We start from the raw sequence: 19,325 nt of genomic DNA, 5'->3' as shown, positions 1-19,325 counted from the left end.
GGAATTTATTGTTCTGTTTCAAACACCTCTGAGGATTAGCACCTTTGACACTTTGAGGTGCTTTGTGAATTCTAGCTCATTTCCACACACACCTTCTGCAAGTCCTTCTGATCAGCTGGAAGTGACAGACACACACATACTGCCATTTTTCATGAAGGAGCCAATATAACTGTTTCAATTAATCTAGTAACACATTTACTTTTCTCAAGTAACAAGTGATAGGATGAGAGGAAACTGCCTCAAGTTGCGCCACGGGAGTTTTAGGATGGATTTTAGGAAGAACTCCTTCACTAAAAGGGTTGTCAAGCATCGGAACAGGCTGCCCAGGGAAGTGGTTGAGTCACCATCCCTGGAGGTATTTAAAAGACATGTGGATGTGGCACTTAGGGACATGGTTTAGTGCTGGACTTAGTGTTAGGTAAACGGTTGGACTCAATGATCTTAAACGTCTTTTCCAACCTAAACAATTCTATGATTCTATGATTCTATTATCTTTGTAGCAGACATGCTTTAATCTAACTCCTGGGAAAAAAAATCTACTATTTACAAGCTGTCTCTTGTGGTTGAAGTGCTGTGGTTATCAAGGCTCTGCCACTTGCCATGTTGTTCCCAAGATCATAATGTCATATCTATGTGTGCTGGTAGTCCTGTGGTCCCACTTTTGCCTTAAAGCCTGTGCAAGCAGACTGTGGGGGATTGCTTCCTTCAAACCAAGGTCAGCACCTCACCAAGACATGAAGCACTGCTCCCAAAGACATTTACAAAGTTTCATGAGGCTCAGCTTTGACTGGAATGGCTGCTTCCCTTCGGTAGCCCAGTCTGTCTCCAGAACAACCCATGTCCATAAGAATATTAGCATAACATTAGTAAGTGAATTGGTAAGGGAATTTAAATGAATACTCTATGTGTCTAGACCATCAAGAGTTTGTTCTGTATTTTGCCCCAAGGACACCGTAACAAAGGTGTTAGTTGTCTCTCAGGCTGCATCTGGAGCAAGGCACCTGGTGTTCTTGGTGAGGACCAGAGGGAGGTTGCCTCTAGCAGCTCCACCCTGCAAACGGGGTACGCAGGTGAGCCAGTCTCTACCAGACCACATGAGCACAGTGTTGCTCCAGGCATGAACCACAAAGGCAGTGCGGACATACTTAAAAAGAGTCCAAGGTCACGCTCAGTTCCTGTAAGAGACATTGTGTACAGAGGGTGTCAACCACAAACCAAACATCTTACAACATGGTATAGTGCAGAAAATGACATTTCCAAGTGTATTTATTGAGAAATAGTAAAGATGTACATAATTTTACAAGCTTTTAATTTTAATTTACATTTTCTTAAATTACATAGGCCCTAATAAACTATAATCTGCTAATACATGACAGAGACCCTTGGCTTCAATTATATCTCCAAAATGCTGCTATTGCTGGGATTTTGCCTCATGTCACTTCAGCTCCTCTTCAGAGATACTAAATACCATATTCATTTAGAGCATATGCCTGGTGTCAATCCTGTAAAGCAGAGATGACGTTTGAACCGAAACCTTGGATCTGGATACAACCTCACAACTAAAATCCAGTCTTCCTACTGTGGGCCAAATCTGTATTCTCCATAAACTGCAATTCCGATTGGCTGCAGGATTTCATCTGCCCCAAGATGAAGTGTGCTTGTATACAGGATTTTGATTTTGCCTCATCTCCCTTGTCAGTGCTTACACTGGAACATACTCCGCATCTGCTTTAGATGCAAACACTGCTGCTCACAGTGGTTTCTAATGAAAACAGATCTGGGAGCTGGCTGCCACCTGTATCTTTGTGCACAATCTCCACAGGCATCTAAAAAGAAGCATCATTTTTAGTTTTTCCTGTCTTCTTTTACTGATATACTGAACTGCACAGAGTTATATCTATTTAAGATACTACCTTGTGACTGCGATCACACCGTATTTGTATTCTGCAAGCTGACTATTCAAACGCCTGATGAACATTCAAGTTCTGTACTGACTGAGAACTGCTAAAGTATCAGCAAAAGGCATTATATTCTATACTTCATTTGCCCAAAATACTTGCAAACATGACATTGTGCTCAATCTTGGTTGTTGAGGAGAGACTGAAGGGAAGGCAGTTTCTGATTAATTTGCTGTTGAATTAAAATGCACTCTGTCAAAATGACCAGCCCTCGGTTTAATCTACTTAGGCCCATCTGGAACAGTCTGGCGTGACTATGTCTCTGCCTTGGTTATTTTCTCCTCTGTACTGTTCATGCAGGAAAATGTATCAGAGTAATTTCTCTCTATAAGACAGGCATGTACTACACACTTTTATTTAAAGATATATAATGCTTTTTGCTTAGGAAGAGAGTATTTGTGCTCTGAAATTTTGTTTTAGGATTTTAGTATTGCAAAGGCTTTTGAACTAAATCCTTGAATTTTCTTTGGATGTACATTTTTGTGGATTATTTATTTTTATAATTAACTTCTGCTATGGTAGTGCACAGAATCCAAATTAAAATCAGAACTTTGTCATGCTCTGTAAAACTTCCCTCCTTTTGCCTCCATCTCCTCTCTAGAAGACCAGTATATTAATTGAGCCATACCTGCCACAGAGAGCTAAGCACAACTTCAACGAAGGCACTGCAAACCTTTTATAAGAACCGATGGTCGTTGCTGGGCTATTGTTTGTTCTTACATCTGATTAGGAAAAGAACACTGAAAAGCTGAACAAATAACTTGAGAAGTAATATTGCTTCATGCATTTAAATAACACTATGACTTGTCCAAAACAAAAAAAAAAAGAGAAATAAGCTAGTTCAACATACCAATTTTTTGGTAAATTTTATCAACAGCTTTTACGCTGATATTCTCATGCAATGTTATGATGCTGGAACTTGAGAAGGGCTTTGTTTCACCTTTTTTCCTATTCCAGTAGAAACACTTTTTTCCCACTTGAAAAACAACAAAAAGCTGGTACCCCAGCTTTTTAGGAAAAATGTACTTCCAGGCCAAATTTGATTAGACAGGTACTGTAAATATAAAGAAGGTATGAATCATTTTTACTTGTTGGACACACAAATCTATCACCCGAGTAACTGATGTATAATGATTTCATATGTGGCAAGTCTCGTGTGATGGCTTCACACTGCCCAGTGATAAATCATTTATTTGTTGTGTGGCGACTTGTAGATCCAATTCCAACACAGCAAAGGAATCCCATTTTTAGGAGGAGCTTTGCCTTGGACTTTTAGTGGCTCCAGGCTTTCACCTACCAACTAACTTTCATATAACCTACAAAGTTTAAATCAACAAAGTTACTGCCTGGTAACTAGACATAAGGTGGCTTCATAGCACAGAGAGGGAAGATCTTCACCTCAGTGCTGACTACTGTGCTTGTGTAGGCATCCCGGAGTTTACATTTAACACCTTCTTCATGCAGTCAGAGCACAGGCAACCTCAGGTGTCTCCACATACAGTGTTAAAAATCAAAAAGCAGTTTTCATCTTCTGCCATGAGATACGAACCACTTGCTGTTGTTTCAGAGTGCTCAAGCTGCACGTGGAGTGCTAGGGACCCTGTGTGCAATATGGACCTTGCTCATTTTCCAAAGCTGAAAGGTAGCATGTTCAAAACTTGCAAGGTAATTATCGCTGTATGGACCGTAATTTTTAATAGAAATGATGAAAATTAAGGTAATATATTTCTCAATATTTCTTCATAAAAATCCCCTCCTTATCCTCTCCTCAGATGCCTGACATGCTATTGGAATTTCTGATTCAAAAACATTTAGGGTTGCTCCTGTGTAATATTCTTGTGCAATCAAAAATGGGTGAGGAAAATCGTGTTGACCCGAACCAGAAGCCACATAAATGTGGAACAGAATGGAAAAGCTACCAAAACACTGTTATATTTACTGAAGTAGACTGTGCTCCTGAAATGGCCAATGTCATCATGCCAGCAATTTCAGCAGCTTGTGTTGATCCTGAATATGCTAAATGTAGCATCATTTGTGCATCTGACTGGTGAGAGATTCTTTAGTAATTTTTCATTCCTAATGAACTTGTGTTTTATTCCCCATCTGGGCTTAACTTCACATTTTCACCTTCCAGTAGTGCCACCTGCACACTTTGTCTGCTGGGTGGGAATTTGTCCTTTTCTACACAGCAGATGCACTCACTGTATGGCTTTCAGTGGACTAAGTAATTCATGAATATGGCTCTTAGTTCTCTTGTCGGAGAATCAAGAAATTATGCTGAAGGTGTTAAACATTTTTTTTTTAGCTTTCAAGGTAGCGGTCCCCAGTATCAACCTCCCAACATACTCTTAACTTTCCTTGAACAATCAGTGGAATTATTCAGAATCCAAATAAAAACACAAACGTTCCTTTATTATTTTTTCTTACTGCAACAAATACTTAAATGCTTTGGTGCAGCCCTGCTCTTTGATTTCTTTGAATTTCAAATTTGGTCATGTCAAAAATTATCACAAAGGTTTTTTTGTTTATCTACATAGTTTTTAACCAAAATTACATTATAACACACGAACACAGTCTTCTCTTTAAGGCACAACACATCATTATGCACATTCTGTTTGCCAAACTTATAAAAGAGACAATATTATATAACCCTCTCCCTCCCCTGACCCCCCAAAAGAAAGAAAAATTGCATCCACTTCCAAAATCAGCTGCTAATAAAGTCACAGTAAATTATTTTCATCAATAATTTACACAAATTACAGGTCTAGACAGGATTGTCATTATACAGTCTGAGTGCATTCCAATTCAGATTTTCTGGGTTAGGTAGGCTAAAGTCTGGTTCAAACCTCAGTGCTGAGAATATATCCCATTTTGAGGAATGTTGTTGAACACCACCTTTTCGGCTGGAAAACGCATGTGGTGCTTTGCCAGTTCGAGTCCTTTGTTCACTCCTGTCAGGGCTCACTTGGTGTGTACCAGCAACCTCCACAGTTTTAATTCATTTTAAAACGTTGCATATATAAGACCATAGAGCTTCCTTACGTAGCACTAATGTTTTAACTCCATTCAGCAATCTGAATTCTTCAATTTGGAATTTTTAATTCCAAATATTTCTTCCCTTCTTAAGACAATTCATATGTGTAAAGCCAGAGGCATTGAATCACACATAAAAATTCAGTGTACTTGAAATATATATATATATAAAAAAAAAAAGGATCGCCAACTTTAGAACACAGTTACAAATACTCTAGTTCCAGTGCTTGATGGAGAGCCAAGAGGTCCGAATGACTGGATATCCTCCAGAAAGGCATGTTGTGCTGTGTTTGTTAGAGGGGGGAAAAGGTCAGGAAAGATGGAACACTGTGACACAGGGCTAGTCAGATTACCACCACGTATTTTACACCGCTGTGTTTCTAGATTGATTTTTGCTAGTAAAGTACTGACAAAAACCAGACCAAAATAGATCTGAGCTTAATAGTTCAACTGAGGTTAAAATAATTAGATAGTCTTTCTTAATAGTTTCTTTGGAAAGAGCCCGTTATTTAGTAAGGGCTATTTGCTTGTTGTTAGCATGCAAACCCATACGAAGGAGCATTAATAGGAAATCCCTTTCCGCTCCACTTATTAGACTTTGCAAAATACCGAATGATCATTTAAAGGGCTATAAGACTTTCATTAAAAGAGGCTTCACACACAACACTTTGAAACAGAGTTGAATTACATTTTTCTCCATCTAGGGGGAAAAAAGAAATCTGTTTGGATAAGAAAACAACACATTTCTGGTTTAAAAAAAGATAATTTGTGTTGCAGAAAGCATCAGTGTCTGAGACAGATGCAGATATATGCACTATTCTCCTTCAGCAATTCATCAGAATAAACCCCCCACACACACTTTCATCTTGTGTTCAGATCTATTTGTGATGTGCTATATTCATCCATCTCTCTGAATTCTCTATCTATCCATGCAATATAGCCAACGTTAAGAAAAAAGCATGCCAAACTGGAAAGTACACAATCCAACCACCTCTGTTTAGCACAAACTAAACAAAGACCCATCACCAGTACTGTACCTGTATTAAGGAACCATTTGGAATGAGCATTTTGGTTATTTTCATTTTGTTTCCATTCCAGCTACAACACTAAAAGGGCACTTTATTTTGCTACTCCTAGCACAATGATACTTACACCACTTGTCCTGCGCAGACATCGTAAGGCAAAAATTTTCAGTTTCTGCACACTTCCAAGGTTATACTGGGAAGTATGGTGCAAATTACTGATTTGATCTGTTTCCGAATATTGGAAACCTATCTGGTGAAATTTAGACTTGAATTATTATCATGAGAAAATTGGATATTTCTATAGAAACAGTTCTTTTTTAGAAACAGACTTGTTGCACAACCTCTGTGTTGTGTTCTTTTTCCTTTTGCAGGTATGTCTTTCTTGAAGCAAATTGTATGTTCATCATATTTGCTCCAATAAACTACAGGTCATCATCTATGTTAGCAAAAAATTTGCACAGTCCTTTAGATGTTTTTCCACATTCTCTGTAACACTTCTCCTGAAACCTCCCTGATTTCACCATTTAAAGAAAACCACCACCCAACCATCATGTCATAGCCCTTTCTATCTCTTCTGTTTAATTTGCTTGAAGCCAGTCAGACATTTTTGCTGCAATCATTTTTCATTTATTTTGAAAATAATTTTGCATTTTTTTTCTTTCCAAACTGAAGTGAAGCAAATGCTAGAATCCAAATGGTTCATTTTACTCTACGTTTTGATCTCATCATGCTCTTGTTGCCTTGCATCTGTGGACTGAAATTATTTGTCATTCTGTCATTGTGCAACACTGACAGAAATGCAAACAGAAAGGCTTGCATTAGTAGCTATGTATCACACCAACATTTCAGGAGACAGGTTACCTTTTTTGCTGCCTGTTCTTCTTCTACACCATCCCCAATTACAACATATACTACTTTTCTGCCAAACCTTTGCATTATTCGTTCAAAGCAACTTTCTTTTCCTGGAAGATAAATGAGATAAGAGTTCAGAGTGAAGTTACCTGATTAGCTGCATGTTCCTCATCTCGGCCATCTCCAATCACAACATAAGTTATGTTAGTGCCAAATCTGGACACTATACGCTCAAAACAGCTCTCTTTGCCTGAAAAACAATGCACTACTTATTCAAGCTATCAAGTGAGTTATGGTGAAGCCCTACAAAGGATTATTGCAGTGGTATAACATTGTTACTGCTACTTTTTAAAAGTTCCCTTCCTTGGGATTTAGAGCCAAAACTGGTAAGAAGCAATTAATTCCCTTAGTGACACTAAGCTGTTCCAAGTAAAACTAAATCTCTTTCTTAAGAATTACAGAAAAGCCACTAAAGTAAAGGAATTAGCAGCACTGCAAAAATGAATAGGTCATTGAACGAATAATGAAATTTAAATATTTACCTATTATTGTAGTAATATTTTTTCAAGGAAAGCAAAAATTTTAATTCTAATGTATCTGCAACAATGAGTGATGTAGCAATGCGAAAAAGTGTTCAAAGAACAATGGACAAGCAAAATAAAATTAGTTCCTGGGAGAACTTCCATGAAGCATTTGGCTCTTTTGGAGAGATGTGGAAGCAAGCAGGCTAAGCCAGTAACAACAATAAACAGGATTGAAAGGGACCAAGCAAAGTCATCTGCTGATCTTCTCATTGTACTGCAGGTTCAGTTTTACCAAGAAATGCTTGTGCTATTGATCCTAAAACTGTCCTAATGTGATGATTTCGCTGTTCCCACAGGCGATCTCCATATTTAATTAACCCTTTCCATTAGGAAGTTTCTCTTTGACATGCGACCTACACGTGCCCTATTGCACAGAAATCATCACCTACTGTCATACCTCCCATCAAAGTAGAGCAAGATTACTTCTTCCCTCTCTGTGATAGCTTTTTACCTTGCTTGTTATTATGTCTATCCCCACCCCAGGTTTTTCAGTCTCTTCTCACAAGCTCATGATTTCTAGATCTCCGATGCTTACTGCTCTCCTCTTGCTTTTTTTCAGCTGGCCCACAAAAAAGGGCTTATGATTACGAAAACTATTGAGCGAGGACCAGATTTCAGTGTGTGCAAGCGACAGCTGCAATTATAGTCCTGTGCCCAGCATAGTGCAGAGATCACTGAGACGAAAAGTAGAGAGAGATCTTGTACCCAACAGAGTTTTCTGTCCTCCCGGCAGGGGTGTAACAGTGGCCACACCGTTCCCAGAAGGAATTCCTGGTGCAGAATTACTTTGACAGAGCCTCCAGAGACTCTGCTTCACTTCACCACCCCCTCTGTACTGTTGGCACTACTTCTTAATGCTCCTTCCTTTGGTCCGAGCGCAATCTCAGTGACTGAATCCAACATGTACAGGCTGTATGACAGATGACATTCGTTCCAGAGGCTTCTCAGTACCATGTGGTATTTGGGATACTTCGTGCCTTGACTTAAGTTTTTAAAGTCTTTGGGGCATTTCTGTCTAGAGGACAGCTACAGCTAATTAAAGCATGACTGAGGTAATAGTTTTTCCTGACACTGTTAGAATATGCATTGCTTTTTCACTTGTGAAAATCATTTAGGAAATATGTTATAATGCTTTTGTCAATGAAATGCCACACTCCATGTTATATAAGGTGTCATAGGTATAGAAATTAAGCATTCCTGAATTAATAATTGGTAAATCACGAAATCTGCCAAAACTGTCAGTCACTGTAGGCCGTATCACATTTCGCAAGAATGATAACTTTTCTTGGTTTACAAGAAAATTTTGGATGCAATTTCCAAAACCCATAAATTTTCAAACTGTAATACACAAGAGGTACACAGTTATGAACAGAATAGGGAAGTGCCCTTGTGGCACCCATCAACACAGCTTCTGTTGGTAACAGTTGTCGTTACCCTCACTGATGTACTATGCTTCCAGAAAAAGCTTGTGAAGCGGTGGCCGAGCTTACATAGAGCTGAAGGTCAGAGCAGAGACTATTTTAACAGAAGTTCTGCTTAGATCTGAATTCACAAAACACTTTTCTTCATTCTTTTCTGCACATTTTTTGTTTTCTGCGCCACACTTAGGAGTTTCTGAGGCTTTTAATCAGTATGGGGACCTTTATTCCTTCAGGCATCATTGAAAATAAGCTGAATTTGGAATTTATTGACATAAACAAATCTGAACATATGCAATGCCTAAATCTTGTAACTAACACTGTAAGTGTCAGGGAAGTGGCTTGGAATCCATCCATTACTGGCAAAAAAATATTGGTCACGCAGTGTAGTCGGAATGGATGAAAGAATAATTTTCTTACCTATTTTGGTTGCACTGTAAATATTTTCAATAGGAAAAGCTCCTCCTAAGCTGTATAGTAGAACTTTTGCAAGTGCTGGGATAAGCTGAGTTGTTGTTACCAAAACATTTACACAGTTACTCCTAAAATGAGAGAAATAGTTTCAGTTTAAATAGTTTAAAACCATTACCCAAATGCTGATGAGGTGAACCAGCTGTGGAGAGCATATTCAGGATTCCTCAGCATTTACTTTCACCCACACAGCAGTGCTGCTCAGCACCAAAATTTCCAGAAAAATGAACATAAAACTTGTGGCAAAATCCTTTAAAAAAATATGCAGGCCCGATGTGTAGGAAATATTCCACACTGGTTTATAAAAACCAGGTCCTTGAAGACGGGTCCACTAAAATACAGACATTTAAGATCACTAACTAGCTCTGAAAATAGGCATTCGAATGCTTTGAAAGCATAATTTTCATGCTGGCAATTAATTGGCAGTAGCTACCAGCCAAATAAAAGAGTTAGGAGAACATGAAAACATCGTTTGTTACTCCTGTCTTGAGGGGAAATAAACAGCCAATACACATTTCTGCACAATGACATCACTTTCTTCATGTTTCAAGAGTAAGAATATTTCTGAGAAGAGGGAGAGATAAGAATAATCATGTTAATAAGCTAGCACCCAATGGTGAGGATGAAAACTTCAATGGAGAAGTTGTGCTAGCAGTTACACAACAGAAAACTCAGAGCCAGGCTACTTTAGGCACTGACAGGCTGGAACATGAGCGTGACCATGGTGTGAACATGGAGCTGAGAGCAAATAGTTGTGATTTTTCCTCCTGGTTCTTCCACAAACTCCGAGCAAGACCTTCGGCTACTATTTCTGCCTTTATGTATCTCAATTTCCTGTGAGCAACATATAGGCAATGTTTAGCTGCCTCACAGGTAGCTTCTGAAGATTTATAGCTGTACAGTTCTTTGAAGACAAGACAAAAGACTTATTTAGCAGTCCTCAGTAACTGATAACAGTTTTCCAGACTCATTCACCAATGCTCAACTGGCCTTCATTACCAAATGTCTTTTTGAAGACTAGCAATTCAGAAAGAAATGCAGAGCTAAACACAATGGCTTACACAAATTTTTTACTTTTTTTCTCTTGAGGTGCTTAAGACACTGTTAAATAAACAACAATTAAGAGATAAACATATTGCAAAAGTTGTTATGTTTAAAATAAGTTTTTCACATCTTTCCAAGTTTGTTCTTTCCACTTGACACCGACTCTTTTCCCAGACATGTTTAGAAGGCAAGATGGCTTAACATTGTTCTTTTTTATGGTTTAAAACCAGAATTTTTGAGGATTTCTGATGAGATACATATTGCATGGCTGACTAAGCAGCAGCAGTGTTCACAGTTTTATTATTTTAAAGGAACAATACATTTTACGTCATTACTGGGAACCCAGACTTTTAACTCAGTTAAAACAGATTTTTGCTCTTCTGAAAACTTAGGTATATGCTTATGCATACTGATTTGTCTGGAAGGACAGAAGGAAAATGATTTTGTGTTCTGGGATCTATACAGTATTTAGGTAGCATTGTGAATAGGCACAAACATTGAAGCACAGAACAGAGAGACGTGGAGTTCAGAGGATGCTGCCCAGAAGATGATAAATTAAAGGCTGGCTCAGAATTCTACAATATCCTTTCAATATACACAGGGACATTTATCACATTTTAGAAGACACTTCATACTATCTTTAGTAAACGCTGGAATAACTGAAAATGAAATCACTTTCCATGGAATTTTTCCTATGTCCTGTTCAAAAGCCGTATTAGACTTGTTCTGTTCTTTAAAGGCACTAATTTATTGTAACTTAAAATGTCAAAAAATAGCCATTACAAGTCCAAAACTAGAAACTTTTTTACAGTAGACTCAAATACATACCTTGTGCTGATAATTGATAATGATTTAAGTGCATTTGTTAGCCAGGAGTCTGTCAGAGCTTCAATCTCTGCTCTTAATTGCAACCATGCATCTCTTTTAGCGGGACCCAGGAGTCCTTTAATGTAAAAACGCAAGAAAAGAAAAAATACAAATTAAATTCTGTATTAGCTGGAACGTATAGATTTTATGTTCATTGTTTCTATCTTAAATTCCACTAGAACTTGAAAAAACATCAAAGAGAAAATCTATTGTCTTCAAGGCTCAGTAAATTGCTCTGCTTTTATTTGCATTCCACTATATCAAGCAATGTCAGAGAGTACTGCAGATACTAGTAATTAGTTGTCTGATTTTTTTCTCATCTATTCAGCCTACGTTACTACGTTTCAAAGTATACCTTTCAGAAATACACATTTTTTAAACCCACTCCTCACATATATCTTATTCTCTAATTATCAGAGGCAGTGACAAGGAGATCCATGACATTGGGATCATAGGCAGAGACATTCACAAAAGAAGAGACCTTAGAATAAACTTGCCTTTGCAGTATCTGCATATGTTTTAAACTGCCCTGCTTATGACTCTGTATACAGGTGAACCTCAGGTTACACCTATGGAAATACATTTGTTTGCTGATGGCTTGCTCTTCATGTCCTGTTGTAGTTGGTAATGATAGCTCCTTTTATAGCATTTACAGCTCTGAAACAGTGTACATCTTATGTCCTCATATCTCAGTTAGTTCTTAAAAGCACCTTAAAATCTCCTTTTGGGTATGGATGGTCAGATTTTAAAAAATACCCCGTCTATTGACTGTTGAGACATGAGTTCTTTGGAACCAAGCTTTTTTAAATTTAGATTTGGTCCTGGAAGAGCAGGGAAGCAGGTTTCATGACCTTTAGTATCCCTCTTCTCTTTCACACCCTATGTTCCCAAGAAGTGATCATGACTGTCTTCAAAAATCTGAAATGCAGCAATCTAAAAATACCTAGTTTGATCTAGCCTTCTGTTGCTTTCTAACAGCTATTTTGAAATAGATACATATGTGATAAAAAGATTATTAAAAAAGCTAAGAAGTAGAGGATGAATGAAGGAACTTGCCCACTAAGGATGGAATATATTTCAGAAGCAGGATTTGTGGGAGAGAATAAAAACCTTAATACAATGCACCACACATCGGCACTCTGCCTTTGCAATGATTGTTCCTCTTAGTGTGTTTCCCTATGCTGTGCTCTTGGACTTAAGCTCTTACTGATGTTAAAGGTTTTATGAAATGTAATAGCTTTAGAACCTTAGATGCATTAGGAGATATAAGAAAACCCAGTAACATTTGGTTAATACTGTTTCAAGTATTCTTAATATATAAAAACTTCACTCATGACACCAATGAAGGGCAAGGCAGGGCCCGTGAAAGCCAGTCATTTACTATCACCCTTTGCTCCTATTGCTTCATCCTACGGCAAGTAAAGACTTTGAGCTTCTAAAAGAAAATACGTATTTCAGATTTACAGAGTTTCGAAAATGATTAAGGTAACGACTAATTCACTGTCCATGTTAGTAGTACTGTTTCCCATTTTTCAGAGACTGCAGGAAGTGAACACCAGACTGTCTGGTTTTGCTGAAGGTAAGCTTCACTTTGAGTTTCAGGTTCCTTTGAAATAAATTGCAGATGAGTTGAAAAAGCCCATGCTATAGAATGGGAGAGTGTTCACTTGGACTCCTTCCTGGTTGGGTTGTCCTCATCTTATCCACAACTGTGGCTGTAGCAACGCTTGAAGACTTCTAAGTATTCCCTGTTCTCGCAGGCTCTTCTTGAGGGAGTCAGTTGACATATTCCCCTCCTCAGAAGAGGGCTGGCTGCCTCTGCGAGTCACATAGGACTCTCCAGGACAGATTCTTTCAGTTCTGCTGCTTGATTTCCTACAAGCCTGCTGGCACGGACATGAGTGAGTCCATGAATGAAAACAGCAACAGGAAAGCTCTCAGCCCAAATGAGACTCGGATTTCTTGCAGCACAATTAACTGTGTAAGCTAGAGAGTCAACAAAAGGGGCTACTGGTGTGGCAGTGCTGGAGTTTTCTTGCTTCCACTGGTGAAAATAGACTAGCAGGTACCCAGCAGAGAATTTAGCAGACAGTGTGTTGTTACCAACTAGATCACGAAAACGTAGGAGGAATAGGCCAGCCACAACCAATTTGTGCTGTGGAAACTATACAACCTCTTTCCTAGAATAACAGCACATTTGAGGTAGAATAAGTGGCTCAGCCAATCAGTAAGGCAGGTATAGCCGAGCTGGGTCGGAAGGAGAAAAATGGTCTCTGCGGAAGCTAAATGGAAGCCTGCTCGGTTTCCCCATCTCTGGTTCTCCTGCACAACAGCACAATGTTGGCTCTGCCATTACAGTCAGTTGCTTTCAGTACCCCAAGGTCCAGTCACATCACTTTCCTTCCACTCTGTGGCTTCCAAGGCACATTCCCTCAGCAGGAGCCCATCACTATGCAGTTTAACCTGATCAGCATTCTAAATTGGTTTTGACAATTAAACTCACCTCCTATGTTGTTCTTGTAAGTATTATACAACTCTTTTACTCTTCTGTAACGGAAAGCCAGCTTCCTCATCCAGTCAACCCCTCCTCTTACACCTGTTGGCAGACAAAGGTTTGCACTACTTGCAGCTGCATGGAAGCCATCAGTTGCAAAACTGTAGGTACTGCAAACACCCAAAATACAGTAAAAATAAATACAATGTATTCCTGTAAATGCTCAATTTATTTAATCTTTGAAGAAAATAAAAAAAGAAACAAATGCTCTATCTTACCTTAGGTCTTGTCCATTATCATCAGAAGAAACATCATCTATATGAACTTGATCACACTCCTGTTGAGAAAAAAAAAAAGATAAATTATCTTATAAAAGAGTATGCTGTCCATATGCTTAGTACAGACGTTGAAGAAATGATCGGTGCAGGCCACTAAGTGCACCAGGAGATGGCAGTGTATGTACACTTACAGCTTCCTCTTACCACCAATTCATTTAAAATAATACAACCCTCAACTCCTTCTACACTGTATAAATTATTAGTTAAAATAGGCCTTTAGAAAAGTGATATGTAATTTTAGTGTGTTTTTGATTAAAATTATTTTAATTGAAAAAAACCCAACAATTGCAAGTCTCATTTATAGTCTCTCTAGCACACCAATATTCCAAAACCTTATTTCCCCACTTCCTAAAAGCTGCTGCGAACCTCCACAGGCATGTAACTTCTGTTAAATCTCTAGGAATTTGGATGCTTATCAGATTCTTTTCTTGATTTATCCAAATGCCTTTGGCTGGAAAATCACAGATAATTAAGCAGTCCTGGAGAATTTCATTATTTCCTGGTTTCGGAAGGGATGGAAGTAACTCCAGGGAACTGAGATGCACTGGAAAACTGAACTCCTCTCCAAGCTGGTTTTATAATTGGATAGCTATCAAATATCCTTTTCTGCACCGTGGTTATGGCAGAAAGATAGGAAAATGTGGGGGAAGCACAAATAAATAAATAAATAACTCAAGCCACCATGCAACAGTAAATGTGAACAGGCATCGTATTACTGTTTTCTGTAGTTGCTAGAATTAACATCTCAACCCAAAGACACACCTGAAATTCAGGGCCTGGAGATTTTACTTTCCTGTATGTAAGTAATTTTTTAATATTTAAAATAGCTGTTGTTAACATAATCCTAATATAATTTATGAAAAAGTTCAAGGACGTATTTAAAAATTACTCCCCAACTAATGTTTTCAGATAATTTAATCTCATCACTAAGACAAAATGAGGCTGAGCTTTCAAAATGCACAGCTCTATGCCTCAGATAAAGAGTCGTCCGAGTCATCTACTTCAAATAAAGTTGCTGACAACTAGCACTTAATTCAGACTCTCTGTGACATGCAGGAGCACACAGTTCTAAGTTTCCAATCTCAGTCTTGTACCAGTGCCACTTTGTCCAGATAAAGGATAAATCTGAACAGGGGAGTGATTTCCAAAGTGTATGCCACAAGTTCCTAGTGTGTGAATTTGGAATTGCCATTTCTTATTTCTGTTTTGTTTGCTTTGCACTGAATGAAAACTGAACAGACTTTTACCCACATGAAGTAAGTTATTAAAAAATAAATTAGCAATTTTTAATAAAATAAATACATATAATTTCATTTTCAAATACATAATTTCATTGCATCATACAAGCAATCATAATTTAAAATTTTGTGTCAAGACTGAAAGAATGAGTGGCCAAACTCTGCTTATCTGGCTTAATCCACTAAGACAGGCATGAAAGAGCTGCGTTCAAGGAACAGAAATAAAGCATTCTTCTCCCCACTGGAGAAATAAAGTGTTTTGGTTCTCTCTGAGGAGATTATCTTGAGCTGTAGAATATTTTAAAGAAGCTGCTTTTGGATGTAAATAGCAGATGAAAAGAGAAAGAAAAGGGGAAGTGGCAGCTGAAATAAAAGATTCATTTCTTTATCCTTATTTATTATTTACACTCCAGAAAAAAAATGCAGCTATACTCCACCCAGCGTAGGACAGGAACTCAAAAATCAGACAAAGTGCCCCACTGGGACAAATTCTAACTCTGTATTTTGCAATATCTGAGCAATAGCTGGCTTCCTAATCACCTCCCTGGAACTGGTCAAAGCGTAAGACAATTTTAAAAGTTTAAAAATCAGTCCTGTGGATTCGAAGGTGTACTAATTAAATGGAGGGCACACAGAAGCCCTGACGGATAAGAAGGAGTGTCTGCTGCTGTTTGGGTTTTGTTAAGCCTTTCAGCTACATTGCTCCAGCCTTGAAAAATTCCAGATAACTGTTCTGCTGATAATTTCATTATTAAGTTAAATATGAGTGGGTGGCAAAGGCTCAGCTGTTTACTTTTACTTTTTTATCTCACAGTTTGTTCATTGACTCCAGGAACAGGAGATGAGGGGAACATGAAGTTTTCTGATTACTTGCCCCTTGTCCCTGCAAGAAGGTTCTTAAGTTTCCAGGCACATACGAGGATCAAACCCACCACCACTCTCCAGCCTCCTCCTTTTCCTCCTTCCTCTTCTCCTCTCAGATCTATGGCTCACCTCCTTACCACACTGGCAATACGCATTTGCTGACCAGTAACAAACTCACGTGCCCACCACTCCTTGCTTCGTTTTACTTTGTTTTCTTGTTTACTTACCTACTTCAACTAAAATGTTTCCATTTTACAAATTCACTTACATGGTGTGAAAAAACTTTCCAGAAAAAAAGAAAAAGCAGATGGTCTGAGCAGATTTGAGATAGTTCTCTACTTTTCCCAAAAGAAACAGGAAACTGGTGGCGCAACACTAGATCTGAGTTTGCTTGTAAAAGAGACCAAACAGTTGCAGGGAGGAAGGAAAGCAAGCAAGCTGCCTGTCACTTTAAATGTTAAGGTCAAATACTTTTCACATCAGCTACAGTACTGGCCACACTCAAGTCACAGTGGCTCACTGTCAGTGCAAGGTGAAAACTAAGAAAGATAAAATATATTTCCTATTACTGAGAGTACAGGAAAGGAATCTAGGTACAATAACTGGCTTTTGCTTGAAGTAGTACTAATTTAATCTATATCTGAGCGCAGTCAATTCTTTGCAGCCATTTTTAAAGCCTGAAAATTTGAGAGTACAGAATCAACAAATCATCCATTAAAATTATCCTCTTGGAATGGACAGTAATTTCGTTATCCAGTAAAAACACTGACTCGCCACACTGAACACAAAAATGTTATTACTGAGGGGATATTCAGCATTATGCTTTCTCAGACTATACAGAACACCCCTTTTTATGCATATGCTTCAGTCTCTGTTAAAACTAGTTTGACCTGCCTCCCAAATTCTGAGACTTACCTGAATCTTATTTTTTATTTCTCATTTCCATGTCTACTGAGAAAAAAAAGATGACAAAATCTTATTTAAAATATGGTAGGATTATCATAAAAATGGAAACGGAATTCACTTTTTTTGAAATAAATACTCTTTTTTCTTCATTATCCTGAGAGTGGAGGGGGATAATGGAGTTGGAAGATTCGTGTCCAAATTCCTGCTTGCAATTTGTAGAAATTGGGGTTTTTGCGTGCATAGTATGCCCTACCAACATTTCTAAAAGCTGTCTTAAAATTAATACTGAGATAGGGAGAAAAACTTCATTTTATTCCTTACCTGGTTGAGAACAGAATGCATTAGTCTGGATATTATTACAGAACTGAGTCCCATCTCTAAGCATTGTTTAGGCACATGAACTTTCTAGAGCACCAGACTCCTATTTTCATGGCAAAACACCAACTGCCCTCCCAAGTGATACTTCTCAAGCTAACTAAAATTTATACACTGAGAATGAAATAGCTGGAGAAGAGCCTAGCCTGAAATAAAAGTTCAGCTTGGCTGATTAGAACATGGGTTACTGGGTCAGCGGGGAACGTCTCAGCAGATTGGAATTTCTGCATCAGCAGTCATTGTAGTGAGACAGATTTGCATAGAGGAAGGAAAACTTTGTTTTTGTATGTGATAACTTTCAATAACTTGGTTATTATTACTAGACCCTGGTATGCGGTGTTTGCAACCAAGAAAGACAGGGAAAAAAGAAAGCTTAGAGGACGTAGTGACTGGAGTCAATATTACAGGAATATAGGTTCATTAGTACATTGCAGTTGTCATGTCCAGAGCCATGAGGTTTATTGTGGGATGAAGATGAAAGCAAGACAGAAGGTATAGGACCTGATGGCTCAGCATTAAAAAATTGAGATGATGAAAGGCTAAGTAATCTGTCTAGTGAATAAAGGCCTATCTCACTTCCTCCAGTAAGAACTGAAGGTCTTGTGTCTTGAAGGCCATGACTATCAACAGCTCAGCACTCACCTCCCCTTTCTTGGGGGAGGATGCAGAGAGGAAGACAGAGAAAGAGAGATGGAGAGGGGGAGAGATGAGAGAGAGACCCCAAGTCAGAACTGGGGAATTCTCAGAATTCATTACACATTCATCATGCCGAGGGCAGTGTAATATTCAGTAATGGCCATGTGCTCTGCAAACATATTTAAACAGACAGATCTATTCATCTGCAAATTAAAGGATGCCTCTATGTACTTTGGCACAGGATGCCATGCAATTATATCTTATATATCTTATTTGCTAAGAAGACAGAAAATTGTTGGTCTCCTTGTATATGCCAGAATGTGTGCATACAGCTCATTTCAGAACAAGAAGTTTGGAATTTTGGTAATCTTATAAGACAGTTGGTTTTGAAACAAAGATGAATTCTGGGCTAGAAAATACTTAATTGCCTATAGAAATTGGTTTTAATCAAAGCAAATTGATCGAGCTATAAGGTTCTCCAAAAGAGTCCCCAGGTAGTATTTTTTTATTTAGCTAAAACTGAAAATTGTTTGGATACTGTTCAAGCTCTGGAATGAGCTGGACTATGAATTTTTGGACAGGATATTAAAATCACCCTGTGAAGAATATACAAAATGTGATGATCCACCTATGACAGCTGAACCTGAGATCTACAAAGAAAATCAATAATGAGAGAAAGGAATGAAGCTTCAATGGCCATAAGCAAGAATAAAGAGATATGGAAAGAGGGCAACTCTTCCACTTGAACTCAGCACAAGATTGAAGAACTCTGGGCATATGCTACCGAACAGCTTGAAGTTCATTGGGTGCCACATGAAATCTGAACACGCAGAGGCAAAGGTCTGCTAAAAAGAAATTTAAGCAATGCTTTGAAAAATTGATTTGGAATCTACCCCTGGTATGGGGCACCAGAAGGAGAACATTCACCGAATGCACTTGCATTGTCAAGTGATGACGCACTAGGACTGCAATGAAACACCGACCAGCGAAGGCATGTCGAGGGCTTTACTTTCTTACATTTCTGCTGCTGGAAGGAGGAAGTGCAGCTCAGGTATAAGGTGAAGTAGATCCCAGTTTCTTGACTTAAAAAGAGCTAAGCATAAATGAGGTCTGCAAGGGACAACGAAGACAACTGCAGCCTGGTACCTTCTGCTTTTCTTATTGTCTACAGTCGACGAAGGAACAAAAGAAGTGCACGCTAGAAAAATCAATGTCCCAGTGA

The 19,325-nt window shown here is 38.4% G+C and overlaps 1 protein-coding gene across 10 annotated transcripts in view; it reads right to left on the bottom strand.

Annotated features, from left to right (window-relative positions):
• Positions 1–1,237: 1,237 nt before the first annotated feature.
• EYA4 (EYA transcriptional coactivator and phosphatase 4) overlaps positions 1,238–19,325 on the bottom strand; it is a 159,631-nt gene continuing 141,543 nt past the window's right edge. For all 10 annotated transcript variants that reach the window (XM_009319061.1, XM_009319060.1, XM_009319063.1 and 7 more), the window contains 6 exons: positions 14,025–14,083; positions 13,756–13,916; positions 11,214–11,328; positions 9,291–9,412; positions 6,878–6,978; positions 1,238–5,275 (listed from right to left, as the gene is read on the bottom strand). In XM_009319061.1, the coding sequence (XP_009317336.1) occupies positions 5,195–5,275; positions 6,878–6,978; positions 9,291–9,412; positions 11,214–11,328; positions 13,756–13,916; positions 14,025–14,083 (639 nt within the window). In that variant the 3' untranslated portion in view covers positions 1,238–5,194. The remainder of the gene's footprint in view (positions 5,276–6,877; positions 6,979–9,290; positions 9,413–11,213; positions 11,329–13,755; positions 13,917–14,024; positions 14,084–19,325) is intronic.

This window comes from Pygoscelis adeliae, unplaced genomic scaffold (genome assembly GCF_000699105.1).
Source record: "Pygoscelis adeliae isolate BGI_AS28 unplaced genomic scaffold, ASM69910v1 Scaffold172, whole genome shotgun sequence".
NCBI lineage: Eukaryota > Metazoa > Chordata > Aves > Sphenisciformes > Spheniscidae > Pygoscelis > Pygoscelis adeliae.
Note: the sequence above shows the minus strand (reverse complement) of the source record. Positions and strands in the feature narration are given on the sequence as shown.